This window comes from Syngnathus acus, chromosome 17 (assembly GCF_901709675.1).
Source record: "Syngnathus acus chromosome 17, fSynAcu1.2, whole genome shotgun sequence".
NCBI classification, from domain to species: domain Eukaryota; kingdom Metazoa; phylum Chordata; class Actinopteri; order Syngnathiformes; family Syngnathidae; genus Syngnathus; species Syngnathus acus.
In genome coordinates this window covers 6,364,518-6,389,567 of record NC_051102.1, presented here as the reverse complement: position 1 = coordinate 6,389,567, position 25,050 = coordinate 6,364,518, and the positions used below count along the sequence as shown (strand labels likewise).

The 25,050-nt window shown below is 41.2% G+C and overlaps 4 protein-coding genes across 6 annotated transcripts; 1 reads left to right on the top strand and 3 right to left on the bottom strand.

The window, feature by feature from the left end:
- Positions 1 to 616: 616 nt before the first annotated feature.
- LOC119136951 (fizzy-related protein homolog) lies at positions 617 to 5,869 on the bottom strand. The gene is given in 15 exon segments (XM_037275841.1): positions 617 to 1,536; positions 1,653 to 1,745; positions 2,038 to 2,142; positions 2,358 to 2,480; positions 2,482 to 2,592; positions 2,670 to 2,854; positions 3,002 to 3,104; positions 3,249 to 3,314; positions 3,425 to 3,608; positions 3,692 to 3,774; positions 3,856 to 3,986; positions 4,093 to 4,156; positions 4,280 to 4,408; positions 4,905 to 4,978; positions 5,636 to 5,869. Coding segments are annotated over 14 exon segments (1,488 nt in total). The 5' UTR covers positions 4,974 to 4,978; positions 5,636 to 5,869; the 3' UTR covers positions 617 to 1,494.
- A 172-nt stretch (positions 5,870 to 6,041) lies between these two features.
- Positions 6,042 to 8,219, bottom strand: plekhj1 (pleckstrin homology domain containing, family J member 1). Its single transcript, XM_037275846.1, has 6 exons — positions 7,869 to 8,219; positions 7,694 to 7,761; positions 7,559 to 7,625; positions 7,310 to 7,400; positions 7,069 to 7,132; positions 6,042 to 6,866 (listed from the first exon to the last, which is right to left on the bottom strand). The coding sequence occupies exons 1-6, from the start codon at positions 7,960 to 7,962 to the stop codon at positions 6,774 to 6,776; spliced, it is 477 nt and encodes a 158-aa protein (XP_037131741.1). The 5' UTR covers positions 7,963 to 8,219; the 3' UTR covers positions 6,042 to 6,773.
- A 78-nt stretch (positions 8,220 to 8,297) lies between these two features.
- sf3a2 (splicing factor 3a, subunit 2) lies at positions 8,298 to 10,591 on the top strand. Of its 3 annotated transcripts, XM_037275844.1 has the most exons (9): positions 8,298 to 8,380; positions 8,894 to 9,192; positions 9,270 to 9,316; positions 9,393 to 9,502; positions 9,768 to 9,817; positions 9,895 to 10,035; positions 10,105 to 10,173; positions 10,264 to 10,330; positions 10,400 to 10,591. In XM_037275844.1, the coding sequence occupies exons 2-9, from the start codon at positions 8,995 to 8,997 to the stop codon at positions 10,516 to 10,518; spliced, it is 801 nt and encodes a 266-aa protein (XP_037131739.1). In that variant the 5' UTR covers positions 8,298 to 8,380; positions 8,894 to 8,994; the 3' UTR covers positions 10,519 to 10,591. The 3 variants fall into 3 exon arrangements, with proteins under 3 accessions (XP_037131739.1, XP_037131737.1, XP_037131738.1); XM_037275842.1 differs by having other exon boundaries at positions 10,264 to 10,591; XM_037275843.1 differs by having other exon boundaries at positions 8,320 to 8,376; positions 10,264 to 10,591.
- A 125-nt stretch (positions 10,592 to 10,716) lies between these two features.
- LOC119136953 (junctional sarcoplasmic reticulum protein 1) lies at positions 10,717 to 13,058 on the bottom strand. The gene is made up of 7 exons (XM_037275845.1): positions 12,912 to 13,058; positions 12,436 to 12,536; positions 11,816 to 11,844; positions 11,654 to 11,726; positions 11,441 to 11,575; positions 11,274 to 11,371; positions 10,717 to 11,177 (listed from the first exon to the last, which is right to left on the bottom strand). Exons 2-7 carry the CDS (start codon positions 12,527 to 12,529, stop codon positions 10,881 to 10,883), a joined length of 726 nt encoding a protein of 241 aa, XP_037131740.1. The 5' UTR covers positions 12,530 to 12,536; positions 12,912 to 13,058; the 3' UTR covers positions 10,717 to 10,880.
- Positions 13,059 to 25,050: the final 11,992 nt, after the last annotated feature.

Sequence of the window (25,050 nt, the reverse complement as noted above, 5' to 3'; positions counted from 1 at the left end):
AAACAGAGATGAAAACAGTATCAACAGCCCATTTTAAGATAGCACCTGGCTGCCTAGCTATGAATAAAATGTGTAGCTACTCAAAGAAATGGAAAGAAATCAAGGAAAAACTTATAAAGTGGTGACTTTTGAGCTCGTTTTTGGTTATGAGGGTCATTTATGTTTATGCTCATGATGAAAACAACTAGACAGCAATTTGCTATCTTTGGGGAGGACAAGTGAAGCCTTGGGATGTTTAGTAGCCATTCACAGCTATAGAGCTGCAACAAATGAGGCGTGGATGGTGAATAAACGTCTCGCCACCCTCATACGCACTGTCTACGTTATGGGCGTGCTAATGTCTCGGAAGAGTTTAACCCGAGTTTCACCTTGTAAGTAACTTGGTTAAGTTTGACCCTACGGATGTGGCAATAACAGTCAATTACATTAAAATAGCTCCCCCTCGTGGCCAATGAGAAGGGCTCAACAAGTCAATAGAGAAAAGCACCAAAGAAATACCGTTTTATGTATGAATTATGACAATCTCCGACAAGGAGCCAGCCATCTTGGACATAATTTAAAAATAAACCTATATACAGCAAATTTGTTCACATAATAAAAGAGAAAAACAGCCAGCTAATGCACAAGACATGAGGTTTTTAATTGCCCACTTGAGCAAACAGACATTATTTAACATTCAACGTGTAAGTCAAGTTGTCATAATAAGTACAATGACGTTCAAAGTGGCATTAAACTGCTTTTCTCCACTGCAGTTTTATCACCGAGCATGCCGTTACTCAAAACACATAAATAGCATTCATGTAAATGTGGCACACTCGATTAGTCGGCATTCAAACTGGAAAATAAATCAACTAAAATAGAGGGGTGGCGTGCAGATGATATGGATTAGACAAAAGAAGCGCCCGCACAAAAATAGAAGCGCAAGTCAAATGTCGTCATGTTAGCGAAGCGGAGCATTTTACTGTGCCGCTAATTGTTTTGATTGTAAGGCTTTAATTGCTGTTACTAATAACGCTGGGAGGCAATGTTTTGATTTTACGGTGGATGTACTGGTGAAGTTTGTCATTTTTCTGCTTATTTTCCAAATGACACCTTTTTGTTTTGGGATGATTAAACATTCATAACACACGACTCACTCATCTCTCCCTGGAGGCAACGCCAAAGTCCACGGATTCAACCCAAATTTTCAATTACACAAATAATCAGTTATACGACAAACACAAAAGTAATAATATGCGAAACAAATGCAGTACAAGCAACAAAAACAACCCAATAAATTATTTTAAAAAAAATTAAAGACAAACTCAATATTTGGCAGTTATGCACAATTTGGGTCTGTAAACCTGCTGGATTGCCATTTGAACCATTCTCAACTGGGCAGGATGCGATGATAATCTGCAAATGACCGATGTCGACGTTTAAAGCCTGGACATGATTCATGCAAATAAAATAAAATTGCCAATTTTCGTCCCAGGTACTTCCGAGTTGTGCTGACTACCGGATCCTGGTGAAAAGGTTGAGGACTGACACAGACTCCTGAAAGGAAGTGGACACAAGTGGGTGAGTAAAGGCATAGAAAAGATGTTGAGGAAAGTAGCATCCATCTAATAGGCCACGCTGCGTTGACGTCGATGAAAGTAAGAAAGTCGTACCTTAGTGGATCTCATTTTGCTAAAGACGTTCCAGAAGCGAAGAGTTTCATCTCCCGCCCCCGTCACGATGGCCTCTCCGTCAGGAGACATGGCCTGAACACACATCACCAAAATCCATTTGCCAACGAACAGGTTGGGGGTGCGGGTTTATTATATATATATATATATATAAAAAAAGACAATCATTGCATTTTTGCATTGATTTTATATAGTCAGTTTTAAAGAATCGCTACTAAAGAAAGCACTTACATACAAAAGGAAGTTAAGTTTGTAAAACACAAAAGGTGATGAAAAGAAAACATTTTTTTACATATTTTACTCAATAGTACAACTACTAAAAAATACATTAAAAAAATAAATAAAGGTGGCAAAAATAAATACTGACCAGGTAAAGAACTCTGTAGGAGTGTCCTGTAAGTTTGGCCACTTGAGTGAGGGAGGGATACTTCCACACTAGGATTTGGTTCTGGGAATAACCGTGTGTGCTGACCTGAGAGGGGAAACAAATAAATATATGTAGCTATATAAATTTGAGGAGCATGGCTGCTACTCGAAAAGTTAGTCATGCAGTATCAGTGAATAGTATCAGACCATTTTTACGATGATCGAGTTCTGTAAAAATGTCCCACATCGACAGATACAACCTTGTTTTTTCCCCACGCATGTATCCCTACTCGCGTGTAGAGTGTAAATATTTTTGCTCACCAGTTCGTTGGTGTGTTTAGACCAGGCCAGGTTGCACACCTGAGAGCCCGTGTCGGTGCACTGCAGGGGCTGGCCCGTCAAAGTGTTCCAGAAGCGGATGCAGCGGTCGGCCGTGCCCCCCCCCGGAGGCCAGCAGGCCGTGCTGATGGGGGGACCAGGCGATGGCCTTCACTGCCGCCAAGTGCTCGGTGTACTGCTGCACTGGGAGGACGCTCGAGTGGTTCCATACGAGCAACTGCAAACGTCGAGGGGGATGAAAAACATGTCGAGCGGTACCTTGACCCCGCTCTAATGACACCACTCTGTATATACCTTGTTATCGTTGCCACCAGATGCTAACAGCTGATGGTCCGTGCTCCACTTAAGACCGCACACTTCCTGCCGGTGTCCCTGGAGCCGGCGTTCGGACTGGAGGGGCGGGGCTCTGATGTCCCGCTGCAGGATTACCCTATCGCGACTGCCTGACGACAGCTGGTCGGCGTTCCAGGCCAAGGCGCCTTGCAAAGGTAATAAAAAGTGCAGTGCTAACTGTGCATGGCTGCTTGTCACATCATGACGTATTCTTACGCCACTACGCAAACTAGTCCAATGCACGTCATTCATCTCAGCCGCCCCTGCCATCTGCACTTGGCCTTTCAACTCACCTACTCTGGCCGTGTGTCCCTCGAGTGCAGAGAGCTTCTTCCCTGCGGCGGCATCCCAGATTTGAACGTACCCTTTATGAGTCCCCACAGCAACTAGGTTACCCTTAAATTAGAAACAAGCCCAAAAGATTTGAGACGATCAACATCTGCAATGCGGGGCCGGGCTAGACGCATTTAAATTCATCTTCAAAACTATCAACAATCTCATTTACATGATATTATAAAGGGGGAAAATAAAAAAACTCACCCTTTCTGACCAGCCCACCGATGTTACAGAGTCACCTTCTACAGAAAGGTCGCACAGACGCGTCACCTGTAAAAGACAATCAAGATCAATATTGACAAACGCATATGAACCTAAAAAAATTGAAATGTATCAAAACACTTATGTATTTGAAGACAAAAGAAACAAAACACACACACCTGGCTGGTGCAGGCGCTCCACAGGTACACACAAGTGCCGAGCCCCACACTGAGAACATTGAGAGAGGACCAGTCCACAAGATTGAGGTAGAAGTCATCTTGAAGCTCGGGAGCGTCAAGAACTTTAAAAGGTATTTTGGATATCTTGCGCATGGGTTTCCGTGGCGACCGTAGCAGTTTCTGGCTGAAAACAACAATGGCTTGTCTTGGTGAGTATGATCCAAGTACAACTAAGCTTGATAAAGGCAAGGAGGAAAAAACTTTTACCTGTTGCTACTGACGGGTGATAAAGAATAAGGAGAGACTGCGTTTCCATCTTCTTCAAGAGACCTCTTAGTGCTTAAAGAATACTACAAGATAAAAAGTGTAGCTTTAACGTGATTCCAAAAAGAAAAAAACCCCTGAATGAACAGGATGACGTCACGCTTTACTTTAAAAAGGCTTCTCCTGGTGGGAGTGGATGGCTGAAGGCGGCGGTCTTCAGACTGGGGGTCTTGGACTTTGTCGATACCGGCTCCGAGGAGCTCGTTCTTCAGCAACGCAGAGTAAGCGAGACCATCCGCTGAGGTCACATAGGGTCAAAGAAATGATGAAATTGATTCATTGTAGCGCTGCAAATTTCAGAGAGCTCCAATTTTCTTCGAGCAAGCAGTGAATGGCAACTTTACCTTTGTTGCTGTCTGCTGTGCCCTCTTTCGTTTTCCTGTTTTGATTGTGTGACTTTTCAATTTCCTACGCCGCAAAAACACGTTAGCTCCATCAACCGAGACCTCACACTTGATTTGGCACAGCATTAACCATCAGTTCGAGGAATCACTTTGACAATGATGCGACTGACAGTTGCAGCAAACTCACATTGATGCGGTGGAAGTTGACGCTCCAGTTGGCGCCGGCCCGCGAAGGAATGAAGCGATCGCCGTGTTTGCTCGGGGAGGACAGCGGGGAGCTGACTGGCGACAGAGCTCGGAGCGCGCCAAGAGATTTCTACACAGCAAAGGAGAGCAGAGGCCACTACATTTTCTGGAGGTATGCCAAAAAAATGGTTGTATTTGACTTCATTTAAATACATTTGCATTTAATCTTGAAAACTGTAATACAAGCGATTTGTATTTCCTTAAACCAGTCTAGTTTTTGATCATGTTTGTGGGGTAAATTTTAACAACCACCGAACAAAAGGGAATCGGGGTTGCGGCTGACACAATGGAGGATGTTAAACAGCAGATGGTGCATTTGTTAACGCCGCCACACATTAACAGCCACAAAAGCTCCAGCCATTTAGATGTTATGGTTTTCTTCTGTGACACCATCACATGTGTGTCTGTCCGCTTCAAGTGTTTATTCTCACACATTGGCAGTAGCACACACACACACGCTCCACCTATTTTGAGTAACTTAAACAACTTTGGGTGGAGTGCCCATCAGGCTTAAGTAAAAACATTACAGGTCACGTAGGAGTCATTATTATATGTCATGTACTTACTACTGGACTGGCATTTGCATTGTGGATGTTGATTTGCCTTAGCAGCCTGGACTCATAGTCCTGATCCATAATGCCTGCAAATAGGTTAGCAATAAATTCAAATGTAACATAACACATTTTCGAAATGTATCTGCTACTTAGACAGCAATTATATTAGCTTCAAGTTCAATAAAACAGGCCCAGATTTTAACACTGAGTTAAGTAAATTGAGACAATAGCATAATTAATACAGTAGTTGTTTTTTCTCTCAAATTAATATCTGTGATAATCCGTTCGTCACTGAGCCACCAATTACAGAACATCTTGAACATTATACTAAAGTATTGCGCAAATTCTGTCACAATAAACCCAATCAAAACAACACTGTTGTTGAACAATAACTCACACAAACACTAGTTGGGCTGAACATTGCAATTCATCGAATTCAAATTGACATCACAATACAATCAATCTGATAGTTTATTGTATTTTAAAAAAACAACAGAGATGAGGAACTCGGGATTATTATTTTTTACATCTAATCTTTAAGACAAGACGCAAGCAGCAGTAAATGTTAGAACGTATTGTATTCTGAACCGCATGACATACGTCAAATTTGTCAAAACAATGGAATGTTGAAGGAACCTCTCCAGCGATCATGCTAATTATAAATAGCTGCAGCAAGCGACGCTAGCTGTCTAGAAACTTGATCAGCACCATTATTGACAAATCGCATTTGGATTTACACTCACCGGTCCCGAAGAAAACTCCTCCGATCCCACGCCCGGCACTATTACTCCCTTCCCGGTGTCAAGTCTTATGAGGGCAGTTTGTTTGTTTGGTGTTAAGGTTTTAGAGAAAGGGATGAGCTTCTTTGGCTAAGCGCTGAGGATCACGGGAATGTGTGACGTCACAGTTTTTGAATCGCGCATTTCCGTTACCAAGGAAACGTGACTAAAACAGTATATTCTAAACTTTTACCCACTATTTTGTTTCGTTATAAAAGAATATATCATTAGATAGTATGAAGGCAAAGTTGCACCATTCTATAATGTACCAGCGCCATTTTGAATCAGACTTTGCCAATATTTGTGTAGATCTGCAGAAGTGAAAGTCAACAAATACGTTCAACGTGAAGAAAACAGGTCACTTTATAAATCCTGCTTATGTAATGGATGTTTATGCATATAAACACGATATTGCAGCCTACAGAAGTCTTTACGTGTAATGCGGGTGAGCTATAGCGCCATACAAAAACTGGGATGGTCCAACTTAACCAAAGAAATGTGAAAGTGCAATAGAAAATAAAGTTAATTCAAGTACATTTTTGAAACGGTTATAAAATAAACCCCAAAACCAAGTACTATGTGCAAATGTAAGTCTTTTGATAAACCAAGTAGTTTAGATGAGCAACTATAAAAATAAACTTTTAAGAATATTTTTTTTCTACCAAGTAAAAACAAAAAAAATATACATCCAATATATAATGTATACACACAATTGTGGCTCAACTCAGCATTTCAAATTCTACAAGCAACTCTAGGCTTAATTTCTCTAAAATGGTGCACAGTATCCATTAATATTTTTCCCGTTGTCCTGATTGATTCTACCAGTAGCAAATCAAATATTGCCTTGTGACTCACAGAAATTACCATATCTAAAATGACAGTAGGCCCATATTTACTCTAAAATAAAAACAGTTGATGACAAGGCCACAGCAAGCCAGTGGTTTCAGAGTCCTACAGCCAGTTGTCAACTGATGAGAAGCAATAATCTAAAAATAATGCGCAAACAAAGGAGTGCTTACAGTAATGCCATTGTGAGTCCAGGGTGGTGGTACTATCGAGGTGGCGAGAAGAACCGAAAAGAAAATGCACTATGGCGGTCTGTCTACATGGAGGAAGCGTCCCTGGGTGAATGCTGCAGGCCATTGGTCACTTGAAAACGAGCTTCGTCTGATATGCCGTACTGCTCCAATGGATCCTGCGGCAAAGTAATAAACATGAGCTCAGTATAGATCAGGCTGTACAGACATGATATACTCCACTCTGAGTGAAAGTTTTCAAACAGCAGAGACAGCAAAGGGTCTTACGGTTTGGCTGATCTAGCACGTAAAATTGGGTGAAATTCCGTGAACTGTACCCGATGTTCAGGCAAATGTTGACATTGTGTAAAATGAAATTACTTTTCCAGTGAGCCTGTGGATTTCAGTTCTGTAGAAGATGAGGTTTCTTCTCATGAATTCATAGCTGTAGAAGAGAAGAGATTTTACTCAGCAAAAAAAAAAAAAGTAGTTCTAAGGAAAAACTTATGCAGAGGAGAAGGATCTGAGCTTGAACAATCTACTTAAAACAAAAATATTAACCAGACTGGATGGAGTTTTCTATTTATTAAACATTCAAGATGAGCCTGTTTACCACGCTTACCTTGCCTTGATGATGGAGTCTATCCACTTAACACACTGCTCCTCAGATTCACACTCAAAAAGATATTTTCGCTCTGCATCTTCCAGAAACGCTGCAAACAAAAACAGAGCTTTGTATGTGTTGCAATTTTGCATGTCTGTTCAAGTAGCACTCATTTGAAGGTTTATAAATGCTCCAGCCAAGTCATCAGGATACACGGAGGGGGGTCATAACATGCAGACATTAAAATCTAAAATTGTTACCACTCACCAATGGAGAAGGTCAGGCCGGCCTCCTTCTCCACCCGACACTGCTCCAATAGCAGCGCTCCAGCAGGCTAACAAATTAATAAGTCATTCATGAATGGACAATATATCAACACAGCAGTAATGTAGTTGCACTCACTTCTTCCTCATCAGTCTTAAAATAGAAGAGGAAGTTAACGACGAGTTTCACTAGCCTCCTCTTCACAACTGCAACACAAGAGGGACCAAGGTGAAACTCACAAACCGGAAGCTGTCACGTGGCTATGCTGCTAGGCTAACATTTGTTGTCACCAGTATTAAAAGGAAAAGATTACCGTCTCCTTTCTTGGGTCCACGCATCCCCAGCTCGGCGACCATTTCTGAAGGTTGTCGGCTCAGATGCATCATCTCCTTCTCGTTGTAACGCATCACTGACAGTAAAAGTTCAACTTAGCACGAGCGCTGGACACACTAGATACGGCCATTTCCCATTATGAAGACACTACGACGTTATAATGTACGTCGTTAGAAACACTGAGTGATATTGTTAAATAGGTTTCTCCATCGCAAGGTGTTGTTTGATGGCTGTGACGGCGGAAAACAAAATGCAAAAGTGTCCGTTCTCGTTCCAGGCGCACAACGCAGGACCACGCCTCTTCGCTCGTTGTACGGAAGTCGGAAAGGGTCGAACTAGGCGAAACGCGAGGTTCTAATTTTGTGTGCCTTCCAACCGCTAGATGTCGCTAACAACATAATCGAAGCAATAGAGTCCCAGTGAAGAATAAACGACATGCGCATGCGTCCTGACTGCATTCACTAGTAGCGTGATCTTAGCGTTGTATTGTAGGTAAGTGTTACGAAATACATATTAATAACGAATATGAGTGAGGTTTAATGTTTGTTATCGCAGTGCAGCACGCTCATATTTTTGCTGTTGGAATTCAATAGTCTTGTGAAAAACCGGTTGTAACGAGCTAGCTAATTGTGTCACTTAGCATTAGCTTTGCCGCTCCGCATTCAGGAGTCACCGGTCACATAATTGTAAAACATCTCGAACCAAAGTTGGCTTGCCGCTATAACCAAAAGTGTGTGTTGTTGCTTAAATAATATAACTTGTAAGACTAATGTAATTGCTAACATGGTTGAGAGAATTCTAAATGCGTACTTGTCTAAAACTGCTCTACTGTAATCCGCCCTTATTTGCTGCAAAACGGAACTATTTGTTTTTATACAAAATGGAGTCAACCTTTTCATGTATTCTCTAATTTAATATTTACAATAGCCTAAAACCTAGTCAACAAATGCTTCATCTGCTCATAATATATTCTAACTCCTTAACCTCTATTATTTCCCCACCTAGGTGACTGAGACAAGAAAGACAAAAAACAGCTGTACATTGTCAGATTAACTGGGCATTTTGCCTGGGAGAATTTTCCTGTTTTGGTCAATCACCTCTCAAAAATGGATTTCCAACATCGAGCTGGAGGGAAGACTGGAAGTGGAGGGGTGGCGTCCTCCTCGGAGAGTAATCGGGACAGAAGAGAGCGGTTACGCCAACTGGCTCTAGAGACCATTGACATCAATAAAGACCCCTACTTCATGAAGAATCATTTAGGATCATATGAGTGCAAACTTTGCCTGACGCTTCACAACAATGAGGTTACAATTTTATTCTGTACATGTACATTGTTTGTGACTTAAGTGCAATATTAACTCTGTGCTATTGGTCATTATAGGGCAGCTACTTAGCCCATACACAAGGAAAGAAACATCAGACCAATCTGTAAGTACCGCATCTTATTTAATCTGTGAGCAATTGTTGGCATTTTCTGGAGATGTTAGATTTTGTTTGTTTTCAGAGCACGGCGCGCTGCCAAAGAAGCCAAAGAAGCTCCAGCTCAGCCAGCGCCAGCAAAAGTGAAGGTCGAAGTCAGGAAATTTGTCAAAATTGGCCGGCCTGGATACAAAGGTAAAGTAAGGGAATGTGATTACAAACTGCTCAAAAAAATGTCAGGGATATTGTGCTTTGGTTAAAATTTCATAATGAAATGTCAAGTCTGCAAAAAGTCCTCAAACATGGACACCTACATTCAAAGTTTAAAGGAGGTCAAATTAAGTTCACCTGTAAAGGTTAAACTCCATTTAAGCTACATCCTATAATTGAACCCAAACTATTTGTGAGTGTACAAATGTGTAATTTATTTTATTATCAAATGTCATCATGTCCTTCTCAGTAACCAAACAGAGGGATCCAGAGACTGGGCAGCAGTCATTACTATTCCAGGTTAGTGCTAATTGCAAAACAAAAATGAAACCATATTAGAACTAAATGAAGCTCAAGTGGATTCCTCCAACCGTCAGATTGACTACCCAGAAGTAGCAGAAGGTATTGGGCCGAGACATCGTTTCATGTCTGCATACGAACAGCGCATCGAGCCCCCGGACCGTCGTTGGCAGTACCTGCTGATGGCTGCAGAACCTTACGAGACTATCGCTTTTAAGGTGACTGTTGCTTACTCATTTTAGTTTGTCTTTGCTGTGTTATAATGTGAACATCTTGGCTCTTTTCAGGTCCCCAGTCGAGAAATCGACAAAGCCGAGAGCCGTTTCTGGACGCATTGGAACCGAGAAACAAAACAGGTACCAGTTGCAAGTCTTTGACCCCTGAGAAGGCGTGTGGTATAAGTGTTTTAACCCCCCCCCCCCCTCCTTTTTTTTTTTTCTTTTTAGTTCTTCCTTCAATTCCACTTTAAAATGGAAAAAGCCCTCCTGCCACCAGGTCCTCCGCCTCCTGCTGGTATGAAGCGTCCTCCCCCTCTTATGAGTGCGCCTCGTCCACAAAATGAGTCCATGCCCCCGCCTCCAGGTGGGATGGTCCTCCCCCCCGGTGCCCCCGGTACCCCTCAAATGTCCTCTCAGATGGCCATGCCACCAATGCCAATGAGGCCGCCTCCCCCCGAGGCCCTTGCAGCGGGTAACAATTAATTGTGTTCAAGTTCTACATTTAAAATCCAACTCATTTTTATGATTTTGTAATTAAAGATTCTAGTGGGAAAAACGGTCTGTATTTGTTTCAAAAAATGTTTTGAAATTGGAACCTGCACAATAACATGACAGTGTTTTGCCTCAAAGTTGAGAATAACATGAAACTTGTGCAGACTAAAATATTTTGAACAAGATGTGTTGAAGGAAAGGAGCACATTGGTGTTTTTTATTTACGTCTTCTCTTACTATTGACAGCTTTACTAAAACTAACAAGCAAGTTGGATTTAGGACTACGACAGCTATAAGGAATTATGTCCCGAGGGAGAGAAATCATCCTTTTGGACATTTTCTTTTTCTTCTCTTCAATCTGTGTTGGATACCGCATCCTCCTTTCCCACCTTTTGCTCATCTTCATCCGATGTCTTCGGCATGTCCTCCTTCCTTTTCTTGTTTTTAGCTTCTTGTTCTCGGACTTTCCTGGCCCTTCTGGTCTTTAATGTCCCTTCGCTCTTCTTCATGAGTTTTTTGTCTGGAATTGGTTTGTTTCGAAGACCTCTTGAGCTTTGGGCTTCTCTCCTCGTCCGTTTTTCGTCATCTTCATCGTCGTCATCGAGGTCCGGCAGCCACCAAAACAAAACCTCCCACAGAGTTGTCTCAGGCTAAAAACATAAAGTGAATGTTGATTTTTATTTTCTTTAACAGTCGTTTAGTGTTTCTGATATTATGACAGCCGAGAAAACTTCTACCCATTTTACCTGCGGCGGTTTTCCTCTGTGTCGTAACGTGGTCGGCTGTCTCACGGTCAAATCGGCTTCTTCCTCCTCCTCCGCTATCCCTCGACTGCGCAGAGTCTCTGTTACATCAACAAAACGACATTCGGCCTTGTCCTCAAGTTTGAACTTCTATCGTTCTTTGTGCTCACCGTGAAGTCTCTGGAACCCCGAAGTGAGGACCAGGATAGAAATGGCCACAAACAGACAACGGTTGAGTGTGACATTCTCCCACGGTGTTTCAATCTGACTTAGATTCTGCATGGACAAGGTTTTTTGGACCGGAACTAAAGGAGAAGAAAATCGAATGAGTTGATTTGGGTCGTTTTAACGTCAGATTGAGAACACACATCATTGAAACCCACATTTTTTGGGAGGAGTTGATTCCATAGGTAAAGTTGGTTCTACTTTTGGAGGCTGAAGAACTGCAGACGTTTCCTATACAGCTCGCATAATGTCATTTACAAAATGTGATATGAAAAAAATGAGGAAAAACACATCATACTGCTTGTTTAGTAGATACCAACCTCTCTTACTTTGCCACTTGCATACATTTCTGCAACAATAGACACATTGACATGAATTAAAGCCAGCTTGTTACGAAATACTGAAAACTCAAGAGATGAAAAACATCAAAAATGTTAAAAATACAATTCATGCTAGAATGGAAATATTTGGTATCATTACAAATGCACAATAAAAAAAATGAAATTGGCATGCATAAATAAGATTTAGGAAAAAATAGGCCTTGCCTTATAAAAAGCAATGTTTGATCCTCTCGGGCTCACAAGCATCCACAAAAATAGTATTTGGTAATCTCTTTCCCAAAAAGCACATAAATATTCTGGGATTTAGGCTAATTACTCCTGTCGGAATAGAGCAATGATTCATCCGCCAACCATCTCTGTGAGACAACTCGGGCACATTATCACCGTGTTGCACTGGACAGGGAATCATGTTTCAGTGGCTTGTACAGGTATATATATATATATAGTTGAGCTTTTGTGTATTTACAGTCGGTGTATTTCATGTCCAAGGCATCACAGATTGTGTGTGTGTGTGTGTGTGTGTGTGTGTGTGTGTGTGTGTGTGTGTGTGTGTGTGTGTGTGTGTGTGTGTGTATGTGTGTGTGTGTGTGTGTCAACACCTGGTCGGCGAATCTGTCGAACAGGCTTCTGCGGAGGAGGATCTTCTCTTGTTAGCCCCAGCTCCTCTTCAAATGTCTCATAGCTTTCCTCCATGTCTTTCCTGAGACAAAATGACACAGAGGAATCAAAAATAACAACGTGGAACAACATGTCACCTTGGTGAAAATTAACTTGTGTAAAAATTACATTACTTTTCTAATCTACCTGAATTGTCTCAAATCATTATGTCAAAACCTCCAATTTGAAAGAAAGTAAAACTATCTCACCTTTACATTTACAGAAAATGCTGAAAGACCCTTATGACATTACATGACACTGAGTTAATGTCCTTGCACCACTATAAATAGAAGTGAGGAAAAATCTCCACACAGAGACTAATGGATGCATACAACACACACACACACACAAAAAAAGCAGGTGGTATCCATACCCAGATGAGACCTAACCTTTGACCCAAAGTGAAGGAAGGACCTACCTGAGTCGACATGTGAGAATCCTGAGGCTGTGTCGAGGGGCCTTTGTCACAGAGTTGTTGTTCCGCCGCGGAGGCAGCGGCACAATGTGAGAAGCTCTGACAGCCAGAAACAGGTGTTGGAGAACAGGAAAAAAAAAAAAACAACGTGTCAAGTCAGAGGCGTTGACTGAGGCCATGCTGACATCACCATGTGCTCTGCAGCCGGCAAATCACAACTGTGGGCTGAATGAAAGAGGAAGAGGCCAACAGGGCACTGAGGTTTTGTCATAAGTCACAATATATCCATCAATTATTTTTCTCAAGCTGCTGCCATCACTGGAGTGACAAAATAATAATAATTTGATTATAGTTAAGTACAGTTTTTGGTTATCTGTACAGTAGACTACTTTACTGCATTTCAGCTAAGTACTTTGCACCGATAACTTTTTTAAACATGAATTCTCTATATTTGTTATGCGTTTGCCACCTCTGCAAGACAAATGTTTCTTTATTCACCAGCAGAGTGCGCTATTGTGCTTGCTTCGTATAGTCCAGTAGTTGCCAAGTAAACATTTTATGACCACGTAAATCAGTATTTTACGAATATGAGAAAAAAAACAGCACTTCCGGTTTATTTACAGTAATCCCTCGTTTATTGCGGATAATTGGTTCAAAAAACCACCCGCGATAGGTGAAATCCGCGAAGTACGGTCACCAACAAGAAGTACTGGTCAGGCTAACGAGTTAGCGGAAAGATGCTAATTCACATTTGGAGCAATACTACATTCTCCTAAAGGTTAGACACGTTTCCTCAATTTAGAAGTTTTATTTCTACTTTTAAATGTTTTTTTAATTTGGAAAAAAAAAATCCGCGATGTAGTGAAGCCGCGATAAACGAAACGCGAAGTAGCGAGGGATCACCTCATCTATTGAGTGGGCTGAAAATGTTTTATTTTGAAAAGTGACAGGATTCTCCCTTACTAATATCTAAATTTTACTCTTGAGACGTCAAATTGTTTGGGTCGTGTGACCCTCATGTTAAATCCACAAGCTAGCAAAATGAGTAAAATAAACAGTCGTATTAATAAAGTTTCTTTGCAATGAGGAAAGCCCCAGTGATGATCCAACAAGAAAAAAATGAATTATACGACGCCAGGTAATGCACGACGCCCAATTTGCAGCGAGCGGCTCTCAAATGACGCCTTCAAAACGAATTCAAATGTAGGTAAGTGCCTTGAGAGCTTCATACTTGGTGGATAAGATTAAAAATGCATTCAATACTTGTTAAAAAAAAAGAGTGGATTTGTGTTTATTGTTGTAACATTGCACTGAAAACAGCAAAATGTATGGCCTTGTTCTCCGCAGCAGTAAAAAAAAAAAAGATTGAGGACCATAGACAATCTAAGGTCTTCAATTGAACAAACATGCATGTGCCTCCTAAACTTTTTTGTTCCATTGTGCTGATTCTGGTATGGCCACCTGGGGGCAGTATAATCAGGTGGCATTTAAACTACTTCCCCAATATCTGAATTTAAGACAAGTGAAGCGCAAATCAATTCACATTTGGTCTCTCCCCATGGCCTGGTCATCAAAGCGGTGCTGTACTTTACTCTGAGATTACTCACTGCTTGTAATGTGCAAATATTACATCGATTCATGGAAGACTCTCCTGCTGTGCTTAATGCATCACAGCTTCTGTCACCATCTGTAATTCTGCCTCAGAAGGGCTTGTGGTGAGCAGGTACAGTAAATATAAAAGCATGCACAAGAGAGTGACGTCCACATGAAATGGAATTTGGAGGAGATCACATTTAAGCCGGGTTTGATATGCTCGGCATCGCTAGCTCTTGTCAAGCAGCTAACTGCAGTATGTTCACCCCGGCCTGTTATCTCAAAATCAATTACTCATTCCGTGCCTGGCGCTCATAATGAATTAGTGGAACTGCTAATCAATTTCAGATAAAGCTCTCATTTACACGGAGTGAGGAGATGCCAGGAGGATGAAGGAGGGGGGTACAGAAGAAACAAATGACATGTCTTTTAAAACAAATCGTTCATTCTGTCAGGTTGAGGGAGGAACTTGGAATCAGAGGCAGCCCAGAAGTGGCTCCACCTCACATCTGCATCGACTACATTGAAAAATCTCATTTATGATGACATGCCGGTTGATTTTGAGTCTTTTTCTTTTATTTCCAATAATATTTCCCCCTCCTCCGCCTGCGCTGTGTTTGTGTGCTAGCAGCCTTTCAGCCACCCCCTGCTTGTCGACTGATTGACGATAATTACAGCTATTTTACTGTGGCTTTCACAGCTTGGCCTTTGTGGGAGCACTTATGGATGGAAAACACAGCAAACTGCAGCTCACGCTTGTGGTACAGAGACACTGAAAATGTCACGTAGTGGTATTGAAATATTCGAAAAGTGTAGAAGTTTGTTTGCTTTTATTAACTTTTTTTTCGGTGAGGTTGCTGACTTTGGGTGAGAGGCCAGGTATTGCTTGAATTAGTTGCCTTCGCAGGACACATACTGCAATATAACAATTCCATCAGGCATATATTCTTTGTCCTCTGCAAAGAATCATGAATATTAATGGATTACTGAGGAGTTTTGACGAGATCCATAGATCCATGAATTAGACTGACCTCAGGTGGCCAAGGCACCCATACCGGATGATGAAGCACAATTTACATAATTTAATTACAGCAAAAATGTGGAAAAAACAATTTATCTTTAGATTCTGTTATGACATCACTGTCTGCATTAATGAAGTTTGTGTTGATGTTAAAATGTTATAATGTTAATTAGTCCAGCGATTCCTCTCTTCTGTGCCTTGAAAATTGCTTCCTACAAATAAATGAATAAATAAATAAATAAATAAATGAATAAATAGAAACATAAATAAATAAAATTGTATTAAATGCTCTACCACTAGGTGGCAGTAGATACAATTAAACTGTGTATCAAACAACAAAGTAAGAGATGTGTTCAATTATAATGGTCCCAAATTCATACCAAATAAATGTGTCTTTGTGTATTTCTGTATTTAAACCTTTTTGAGATTTTTTTTAAATGTAAAATATGTATGTTGGATTAACAAAAGGTTCGGAAACAGTGGTTTTAGTCTTTATAATGTAAATAATGATTGAATGAATGTATTTAATATTACTAATCAGCAGCAGAAAAAAATTCTGCATTTGATGATGAAAATGCTCGTATTTATTCCCGATTGCATCTTCTTCACCGTGTGGAACCTAATCCATCTTTCAAGAGATATAATTGTGCTCAAGATGTCATCTCCAGTACAAAGCTCTCAGAACAGAGCTATGGGAATGAGTCAGACTTCTACCCCCCCTTTTTTTTTTTTTCACGCCCACCCAAGTCTGTCACTCCATTGCCTTCTTTAATTTGCCTTCTCCATCCTCTGCCATCTTTTGCTTACATAATCAAAGCTGCGTGGACTTCCAGAGTCCTGGCTGAGGAACCCCATGTGTCTCCTCTTGTTTGGCGGGGAGGAGCCATGACAGCTGCACACTCCAGTGCCTTAGTACTAGCAAAAGCCATCAACGCAGGAAAGGAGGAGACGCACACATACTACTTTCCCCGTCTTCTTTCTTCCACTCTGCTTGCTGACTCTCTGCCACATCACCACAGAGCCATTTCCAAATAGACTCTGCAATCAATCACTTGATTTGTTAGACTGTCACCCCCCCAACTTGCTGAAGATTGTACACTCTATCTCTAAATGGTTTTGACAACAAAGGCTGCATAAAAAAAAATCTGCCTTGGCAAAAATAATCCAGTACTCACAGTATTGCAAGGCATAATAGCCATTATCAAGTATCGGTGCTAGGTATCGGCGAGAACTCTTACTGACCATACATTTCCCACCTGTGATGGTTTTAGCAAGAAGTCTCTTTGCTGTTCTCCCAAGTATTTATTGGCTTGTGAAATGAAATATAGTCACAAGACCATATGGAAGCCAAATTGCAGTAAGTACACAATTATTGAAGTGAGGCTTCTGGTCTCCTGCAGGCTCAAATTGTCCTAGACGGAACACGTGCGCCCACCCTCCCGCCCGCCCCCTCACACACACCCGACAAATGGCGTGTTTGTTTATCTCGGCACTGCAGGCACTCAGACAAAGCACTCTGATTTCTCCTGCAGGTTCACATATGTGATTGTTATGCTGCCTTCTGTGTGCTCGCCACATCCTGATGATGATGATTTCTTATTGCCTGTTTGCTGAGTGCATATGATGTACGTATATGCCTCAGCACATTTGCATCTCGTGACATCTTCAATGCATAAATCACGGATAGCCTTTTTTTTTTTTTTCAAGTCAACAAAAAACATAAATGCATTCAACTGAATGCAATTACTTTGTATATTTTTGTGAGCGTGCAAGAATGGAAACAATTCATTGCAGTCGCCTTGATTTATTCCTGCAGGGCTTTTAGTGTGAAATGTGGGCCACTGCAATCAAATTTTTTTTCAAGATCTGAGTTGTATTTTTAATTTAGAAGGAGCTAGTCAAATAACTCAATAATATCAACACAGACCAGACCTGCCCTTGGTGATAAGAGAGCAATGTTGTGCCTTTTCATAGTCAACCTGCTTCCTCTTCCGCCGAGCAACCAGCTCTTGCCTCGGTGCCAAACTCAAATAACATTTCCATTTCTTTCCCTATTACAGTCAGGGCGCAGCAATTAATGTGCAATGAGCCTCATCTATCAATGGTTTAATGTTTCAAATGTCACGAGGTTTGACCAAGCACTTGTTAATTTCTTAATATATCACAGCCACCGTAATAGCTATTCCGCTGTGATTGTAAACAGAGCTGGGGCAAAGCTACTTTCTGATTTATTGGAGAACAAAGTGTGTTTTTATCATGCAATCGCTTTGCAGACATGAGACAATCATTCATCCGAGGTCTGCCGAGGCTGCCTCCGTCACCCCGGTCTCAGGTGCTCAATGACCTGCATAGGAAAGCCCGTCTGCATGGGCACACACCATCTATTTCCAAGCCCCTTACGTCAGGCTCGTTCCCCCCGCGGGGGCCACGGTGCTCTTATCGTTCTTCAGTCTCCATCAGCACCAGTGATTGGCTTATTATCAGATGTCCTGCGCGGGCAAAAAAAATGGACCATGCATCACTGCGCACCTTGCATCTTTCTCTCCAAGTGCACAGTGTTGAAAGTCCCCCTTGTGCTGACACGGTGTCTACACGGGCACTAAGGAGGATAACACTTTTTGCAGGGTATCGGCTTTTGCACCCTGCTGGGACGCGTTCGCATTAGTCCAGCTCAGCACGAGATAACACATGAATGTTGTCAGACTCGTGGCTCTTTCCTACGCCAGCAGAGGCAAATGCTTTAGCAAAGGTAGCTTATGTTTGTATCCTAATATTTGTTCCTTAACTCTTAAAAAAAATGACAAAAATTACATTTTTCCTATTGATTCTATTGATTATTCCATCGATAATCGGATGGAATATTATTTTCATTTAAATGTATTTAAGAATCATTTCCCCATTACTGTTTATTAATTAATCAACTGTTTTTGTTTATTTCATATTAATTAGTGATTAAATACACAAAGTAACAGCAGTTAAGCAATATCACACAAGAAAGATTGATGTCATTGTTTTCCAAAGTAAAAGCAGATTTTTGCAAATGTTTTTTTTTTTTTTTTTTATTAAACACAAAAAATAAATCAGGCTGCTTTCATGAAGTACTAAAAAAAAATCTGAATTATGACTTCCGAAAGCCTGATTTGAAGAATATTTAGTTAAAAAATGGCTCTGAACGATTCCACGATTATTGAAGAGATTAATTTGATAATCGATTTGTCATCGATTCATTTTGACGCTCCTGGAATTGACTGTGTGGAGTCTGAAAACATTCTTTTCGTTTTGTGTTTATCGTCTTGGTCGCACTCTTGCCACTACTTGGTTGTCGACTTTCAATTTTATTTCTCCAATCATATTTCCCATTTTACATTTGCGTAGTTCACTTTGTGCCCTCAGGGAGTCAAGAGTTCAGTGTGTTTGTGTCTAAGCCACAAAGCGCAACGTGCGTAGGTGTGCATTATGTACAAGATGTGATTTTTTTTTTTTTCCAGGTGTTAACTGCACTGAGAGCTTTGACATTCCTCACCCGTCTTCTCTCTTTGCTTCCATTTGCTGGCCATCATGTCTGCAAAAATGCTGTATTTCTGCCAAGGCCTCACCCACTCACTTGTCAATCCTCCTCCACTTAGAATGACTGCACTCCCTCGCCCTTCTTTTAGACTGGACTAGGTGATCTGGAGGATATTTGAAATGCAATGTGTGCGTTTGAAAGGCTCTCAGGGGAGATGAGAATGTTCTGCCCAGGGGTGGTTGTCTCTCATGCCCTCATGCAGATGGCACGCCTGTGAGAGGAAAGAAGGGCAACAAGTGTGACAGCAGTTGCGTCAATTACAACAAATGTTTTTGAGACAAACTGTGATGATAAAAACGAGAAGCTTAAGCCGCAATTTTCAGTGTTTTTTTTTTTGGGGGGGGTAAAGCAGGAACGGTTCATTGAGGGCAACAGTAGAGGCGTACAAATCCTGGTTTATTTTGGAAAGTGTGGGAGGAAGAAGTGAATGGAGAAACTTACAGCCCTTTTGAATGCAGTGCCACAAGTTTGGAATTTCTCATCTTTATTCTGAAATGATTACTTCTGTGTTACTTGCTGATATTGCACTTTCTTTTCCCTAATACAAAATCGAACTAAACTGAATTTATATCTTGCTCAAGCCATTTAATTAGCAAATAGAATTCGAAATATTCAGTATTAATTTGATTTCATCATAGAATTGCTTATGATTCTAGCTGATTTCCACTGATTTCATTCCATCCCTATTAGTGATTCATTTCACAATCTCATCTATCGTGGTCAGCAAAAACAAAAAGGATGATAAACATGCACATCAAATCTCTTCGCCTATAAAAAATTTTTTTTTTCAATCCAGCGAGGTTACCGACATGAAATATGAGACTGTATTTTAGAAAAGGCCAGATGGAAACAATCACTCCATTGTTTTCACAGCATAACCATAAATACTAATCAGAAGGCACGCAATGCAAATCAGCGCACGGATCGGGAAACTCAATAGAAAGCAATCATGCAATAATAAACAATTTTTGAAGCAAAGAAAAAAGCAATAATGGGAAAAGATGTGCACACATTTGTATAGACATGATCAGATAAAGCTTTCACCATGCCATGTAATTGATTGATTGTGTGGCGTGCTTTTCCCAAAACAGCAGATTTAATACCAGCAGGTAATGTTGGCACATTGACAATCCAATTACCGTAACATCATTTCTGGCATCTCTGAGACAAAGAAGCCACTGTAGATGAGAGGAAGATGCCAGATAAATTATCTTGCCGACATTTCTACTCTGTGGGGGTGGGGGAGGGGGGGTGCCTCGGGCGAACTCTGTATTTGACAGTAAAGCTTTTATTATGGAGTAAAGTTCCTTGCCTAATTTAAGATGCAATTAACTTATTTCATTTGGCATGCGTGAGATCTCATCTTGCTGCAGGACTTAACATTAGTACAGTCAACGTTCAAATTAAAAAGTAGGCATAATGCGATAATCTTGTCCACTCTAATACATAACGAGTGTTCCTAATTAACTGGCACACGAGTGCCTTTTTTGTATGTTCCTTTACAATCATCACATGTGCTGCACAATTCAGATAACTTCAAAAAAAAAAAAAAAATGGACAGTGAATCAACAATAGGCCAGTGACAAAAAAAAGAAATTGAAAGAAAATATTTGACTTTCTCACACTGTGTAAAGACTCCATCTGGGTATCCAAACACAAAGCTCATTCTATTCGTGTCTTTTTTACAGCTGCCATATTGTTATGCCCCAAAATGCTTCCGAGTCAGAGCAGACAATCATTTATCAAACTTCATGTCCTGCTATTCTTCAGCTCAAAGAATCAAGACAGGCGGCCGGTGGGTTTGGTATTTGGGTCTCGATTAGCCGCGTGTGATTGTGAAACAGATGTAAATGAGCTTTTAAGCTGTAGCTAGTGAGGTGACATTCTCTTGAGCTACCTCATTTATCCGCCCTCATCCTCTTCTAAGCTGGGCACCAGACAGACGTTGGAGTTATGTGTCTCACTTTTTGGAGGCGATGGACTTCTTATTTGGGATGGTGACCCAGATGCTCTGATCTTCTGTCCATCAGGCTTCTGCTTTTGGCTTGCGATGCATCCATCTTCCATACGCTGGGCCCATCACTCCTGTAGGAATCTGTGCTGGCGTCAGACAGTGCAATGTATGGACGAAAGTCTTGGGACACACCTCTGATAAATTACTTTAGAATTACTCCTCTTGTCGTGACATTTGGGAGAATTATATTTTGGCCTACTAGTAAAATTCCCTATTATTATTATGATATATAAATATGTCAATATACTACTACTACTACTACGAATAATAATAATTAATAATAATAATAAATAGAATTAAAAACATTTATGAACGGGTTCCTGAATAAATTGTGACAAAATCATTCAATTATCCCGTATATAATTTTGTAGTAATTTTGTTCAGTGGTGAGATTTTTGAAAGGTCAAATCTGTGCCTTGGCTCGATAAAAGTTGAAAAACACTGCAATCAACTTTGACTTAGAGCAGGGATTGTCAACCGGTGGTCCGCGGCCCTCTAGTGGCTCGTGGCGGTATTGCAGGTGGTCCGCGAAATTGGAAATGAAAAATAATTGTCGGATTTTTAAAAATAAAATTGATTGATTATTTAGACTTGATTTATTTATTTCATAAATAAAACGCATGGTGATGTCAGCGTGGTGCTAAAACTGTCCAATGAAACCGTAGCTTGTGATGCACTTTTATGAAAAACATCACACTAAAACTGTTGACATTGATCAGGGATGAAATTTATGTACCTGCTAGGTTTGCAAGCTCCTTTCCCATTATTGTGAAAAATATCGCAGGAAATAAAATATCCCCAGCTGTACTATAATGCAGCATCAGGCAAATGACGCGATACATTGTCATAGCCCATCATGGAGTTTTATTTCTTCTTATATAACATGATTTGGTGGCTGCTTGCTGTCGAGAAAGAACACAGGCTCAGCGCTTGTCAGTAAACGTTGCAAAGCGCCTCCTCATTCTTGTCCTTCCTCCGAGAAAGCAGCCCGAGGACAAACAGCAGCTTCTTTCACATCAGTGTGCGCTCTCGCATGTTCGTCGCAGCCTCTCTCATCCCTTCTACCTTTCAGCTGTCACCTTTTTGCACCCTCTCTCCCATGCCCCAATCCTCCCACCGTCGACATTGCTGCAACAACTGTTTGAAAGCAAAGAATTTGACGACATTAGACGTCTGAACAGTACTTAACAAACCACACTTTGAGAATCACTGGCAATCGTATATTTTGCAGTCAAGCCGCTCAGTCAAGGTTGACCATCTTTTTCATTTCTCCACTCTAGCTCTTTGGGTTTGATTTACTACTGAATACACACACACACACTCGCACCCACACACACACTTTGATGGCTACCTACTGTGTTTCTGAGTGAGGAAATGTGCGATTGAAGTACCTTGCAGCCACTGCAGATGGTTGAGAGGGCAAATTGCTGATAATGTATTTTTCTCGCTGGGTAGACTGCTGAAAAACATCTCAAGATTCACATCCAGTTCTTGAGAGCTCCAGGCTACCGATTCGACTGGCACGACTGGGAGGAAGTCGGAGTACTCTGAGAAAGCCCCCGTGAGGCATTTGATACAAAATAGAAAAATACATCTAATTCCTGACTGTGGGCACATTGTGGAATAACTGATTGAATATTGAATAACTTATTTACATCACTGTCAGGCTCATGAACTTGTTTGTGCGGTCCAATTTGATTTATATCAACTGCCTACATACTCTGTCTCTATTAACTATGACAATGCAATTCACAAATATCCCAATTTGCAATTTTGTTGTATGGAACCCTTCCTAAAATATTCATAAAGCACTCATGCATTGTTATGATCTGGAGTTCAGAGGGGGAGAGGCACAAACAGCTCTTTGTGACATTCCTTTTTACTTTCAAGGGACTTTAAAAGTAAAGTGCAAAATGCTGGTTTCAAGTAAATACTGGGTGTTTTTATCCCCTTTCTGCACAAAGAAAAAAAAAACAGGCGATACTTTGTAAACACAGCTGAGTATGACAGCTGTGCTCCTCTCGCATGCGGTGTGGCCACATTAATCTGTTAACAGGGCTGCATAGATAAAGCCAACACTCTGCACACTTACTCGATGTGCTCCAGGAATGTTCTTTAAACATTTTTGACACAAAAAACACGGAAGAAACAAACCGGGGTATACACAATATTGTCTGTGTGGCGTGCGAGTGTTTTGGTGTGAGCTGTGGCTGACAGCAGGTTCTGTGAGAGTGTTATTCTGTTCTCCTGGCACTCCACAACAATAACTCACCATCAAGCGTTAAGAAAAAAAAAGTTTCCGAGATGCTAACCCGCTATACCCACAGACAATCATTTGACCCACCCCTCAAAAAAATCCCCCTTTACCACTACCGTCTTCATTTCTACTTTCCACCCGAATCACGTACCACTTGCTCCCCATGTCCCCTCCCACTCAGCTCCTTTGTATCTTTTATCTGGCACCCTGCTCGTTCACAGCGCATTATCCCTTTTTGATATCCTCCACGTTTCTGTTGTGCGTCTTCCCATCTGCGCCTGCCTATTCCTTTCCCTTATCCTTCAGTTTCACTGTTGCTTTTCTCCACCTGTACCCCCCCCCCCCTCCCCCCAATCCCCCGCCTGCTCACCACCCTGCTCACGTCCAGGTCTGTTTCCAACGATAAGGCCTTCACTTCCTTGCACACCCAAGCACAAATAACTGCTTAATTGCCATCATAGTTAGCCTCACAGCTAAGTGTTATTTCAGTCTTCTCTACCTTCACAGCTAATGAATGTGTTGTCTGTGATCTGGCAGGGCAAGTAGAGAGAGAGAGAGAACAAATTGATTGGGACAAATAGTTCTTAAAAACACATTCAGTGCGGGCTCCTTGGAAAACAAATGACAGCTCACACTAATCTAATAGAGCATGGCAACTAGGAATAGCAATTTTCCTTCAAATTTGCACATGGATGCTGTGATAAATAATCCAGGTTAAAAAAAAAAAAGACGGGGATGTTACTTGTTGCATGACAGCATATAGATAACAGATGCCTTGAAAATAGGCCCCCTAGTGGCCGGGAGTTATAATCGGGGTCATATGAGCTGTACGGTATTTTTGTGAGTGTGACAGCGGCCGCCACATTAGGCCACTTGGCTTTCGACTGTCTGCCCGTTGAACGGTGAAATGCGAAGAAGCTGCCAAGCACAACAGTAACGAACAAGGCCGGGATTAGTTGCGTGACGTCACGTCGCTGCGGAGAGAGCTAGTGATGTATGTGCTCTCAAATCAAATTTCCCGTTGCTTTTGCGCTGGGATTTATTTGCATATCTGCTGCTGGTGCTTAAGTTAAGTGAGACGGGAATGGAAGCAGTTTGCCTCGTTCAATTTATTTACAAACATTTTCACACAACTCACTCATTGCTTCGTAACTTGAGTTTGGACTTGGTCTCTTTAGCACACTTGCTTACATGTTGACGTGTGGTGACCCCATGAGCTAATTTAAATATAGTGGAGGTGATAACAGAATCAACCCATTGTTTTTTTTCTTCTTCTTTCTTCCCACAATGCATATATTTATATCAGTGTGACAATATTTTCTGAAAGTGGCTGTGCACTTCCATTTTTTTATTTTTTATTAACAGATATAGACCTTCTGTATTCTAAATGGAGGCCGTTCATAAAGTGCACAGTGACTTTCTGAACAGCCTGTAATTTGAAAAGTTAAATGCCTGAGGTATGTCCGCAGAGATGGGAATGTATCTTAAGGGAAAAACCAGGCCAGTGCATGTAGGGCAGCAGTAGCTCATCTGTCAGGACTTGAGTTTTGCAAAAGGATGGGAACGGTTTGAGTCTAGCTGAGGATAAATTGACAAGGAGTTATTGGAGCGATGCTTGTTTGCTTCTTGAGCAATGTTCCAAATTCAGCCAAGCCCAGCTGAAGAGGTGCAGCATTCTTTATGCACCGC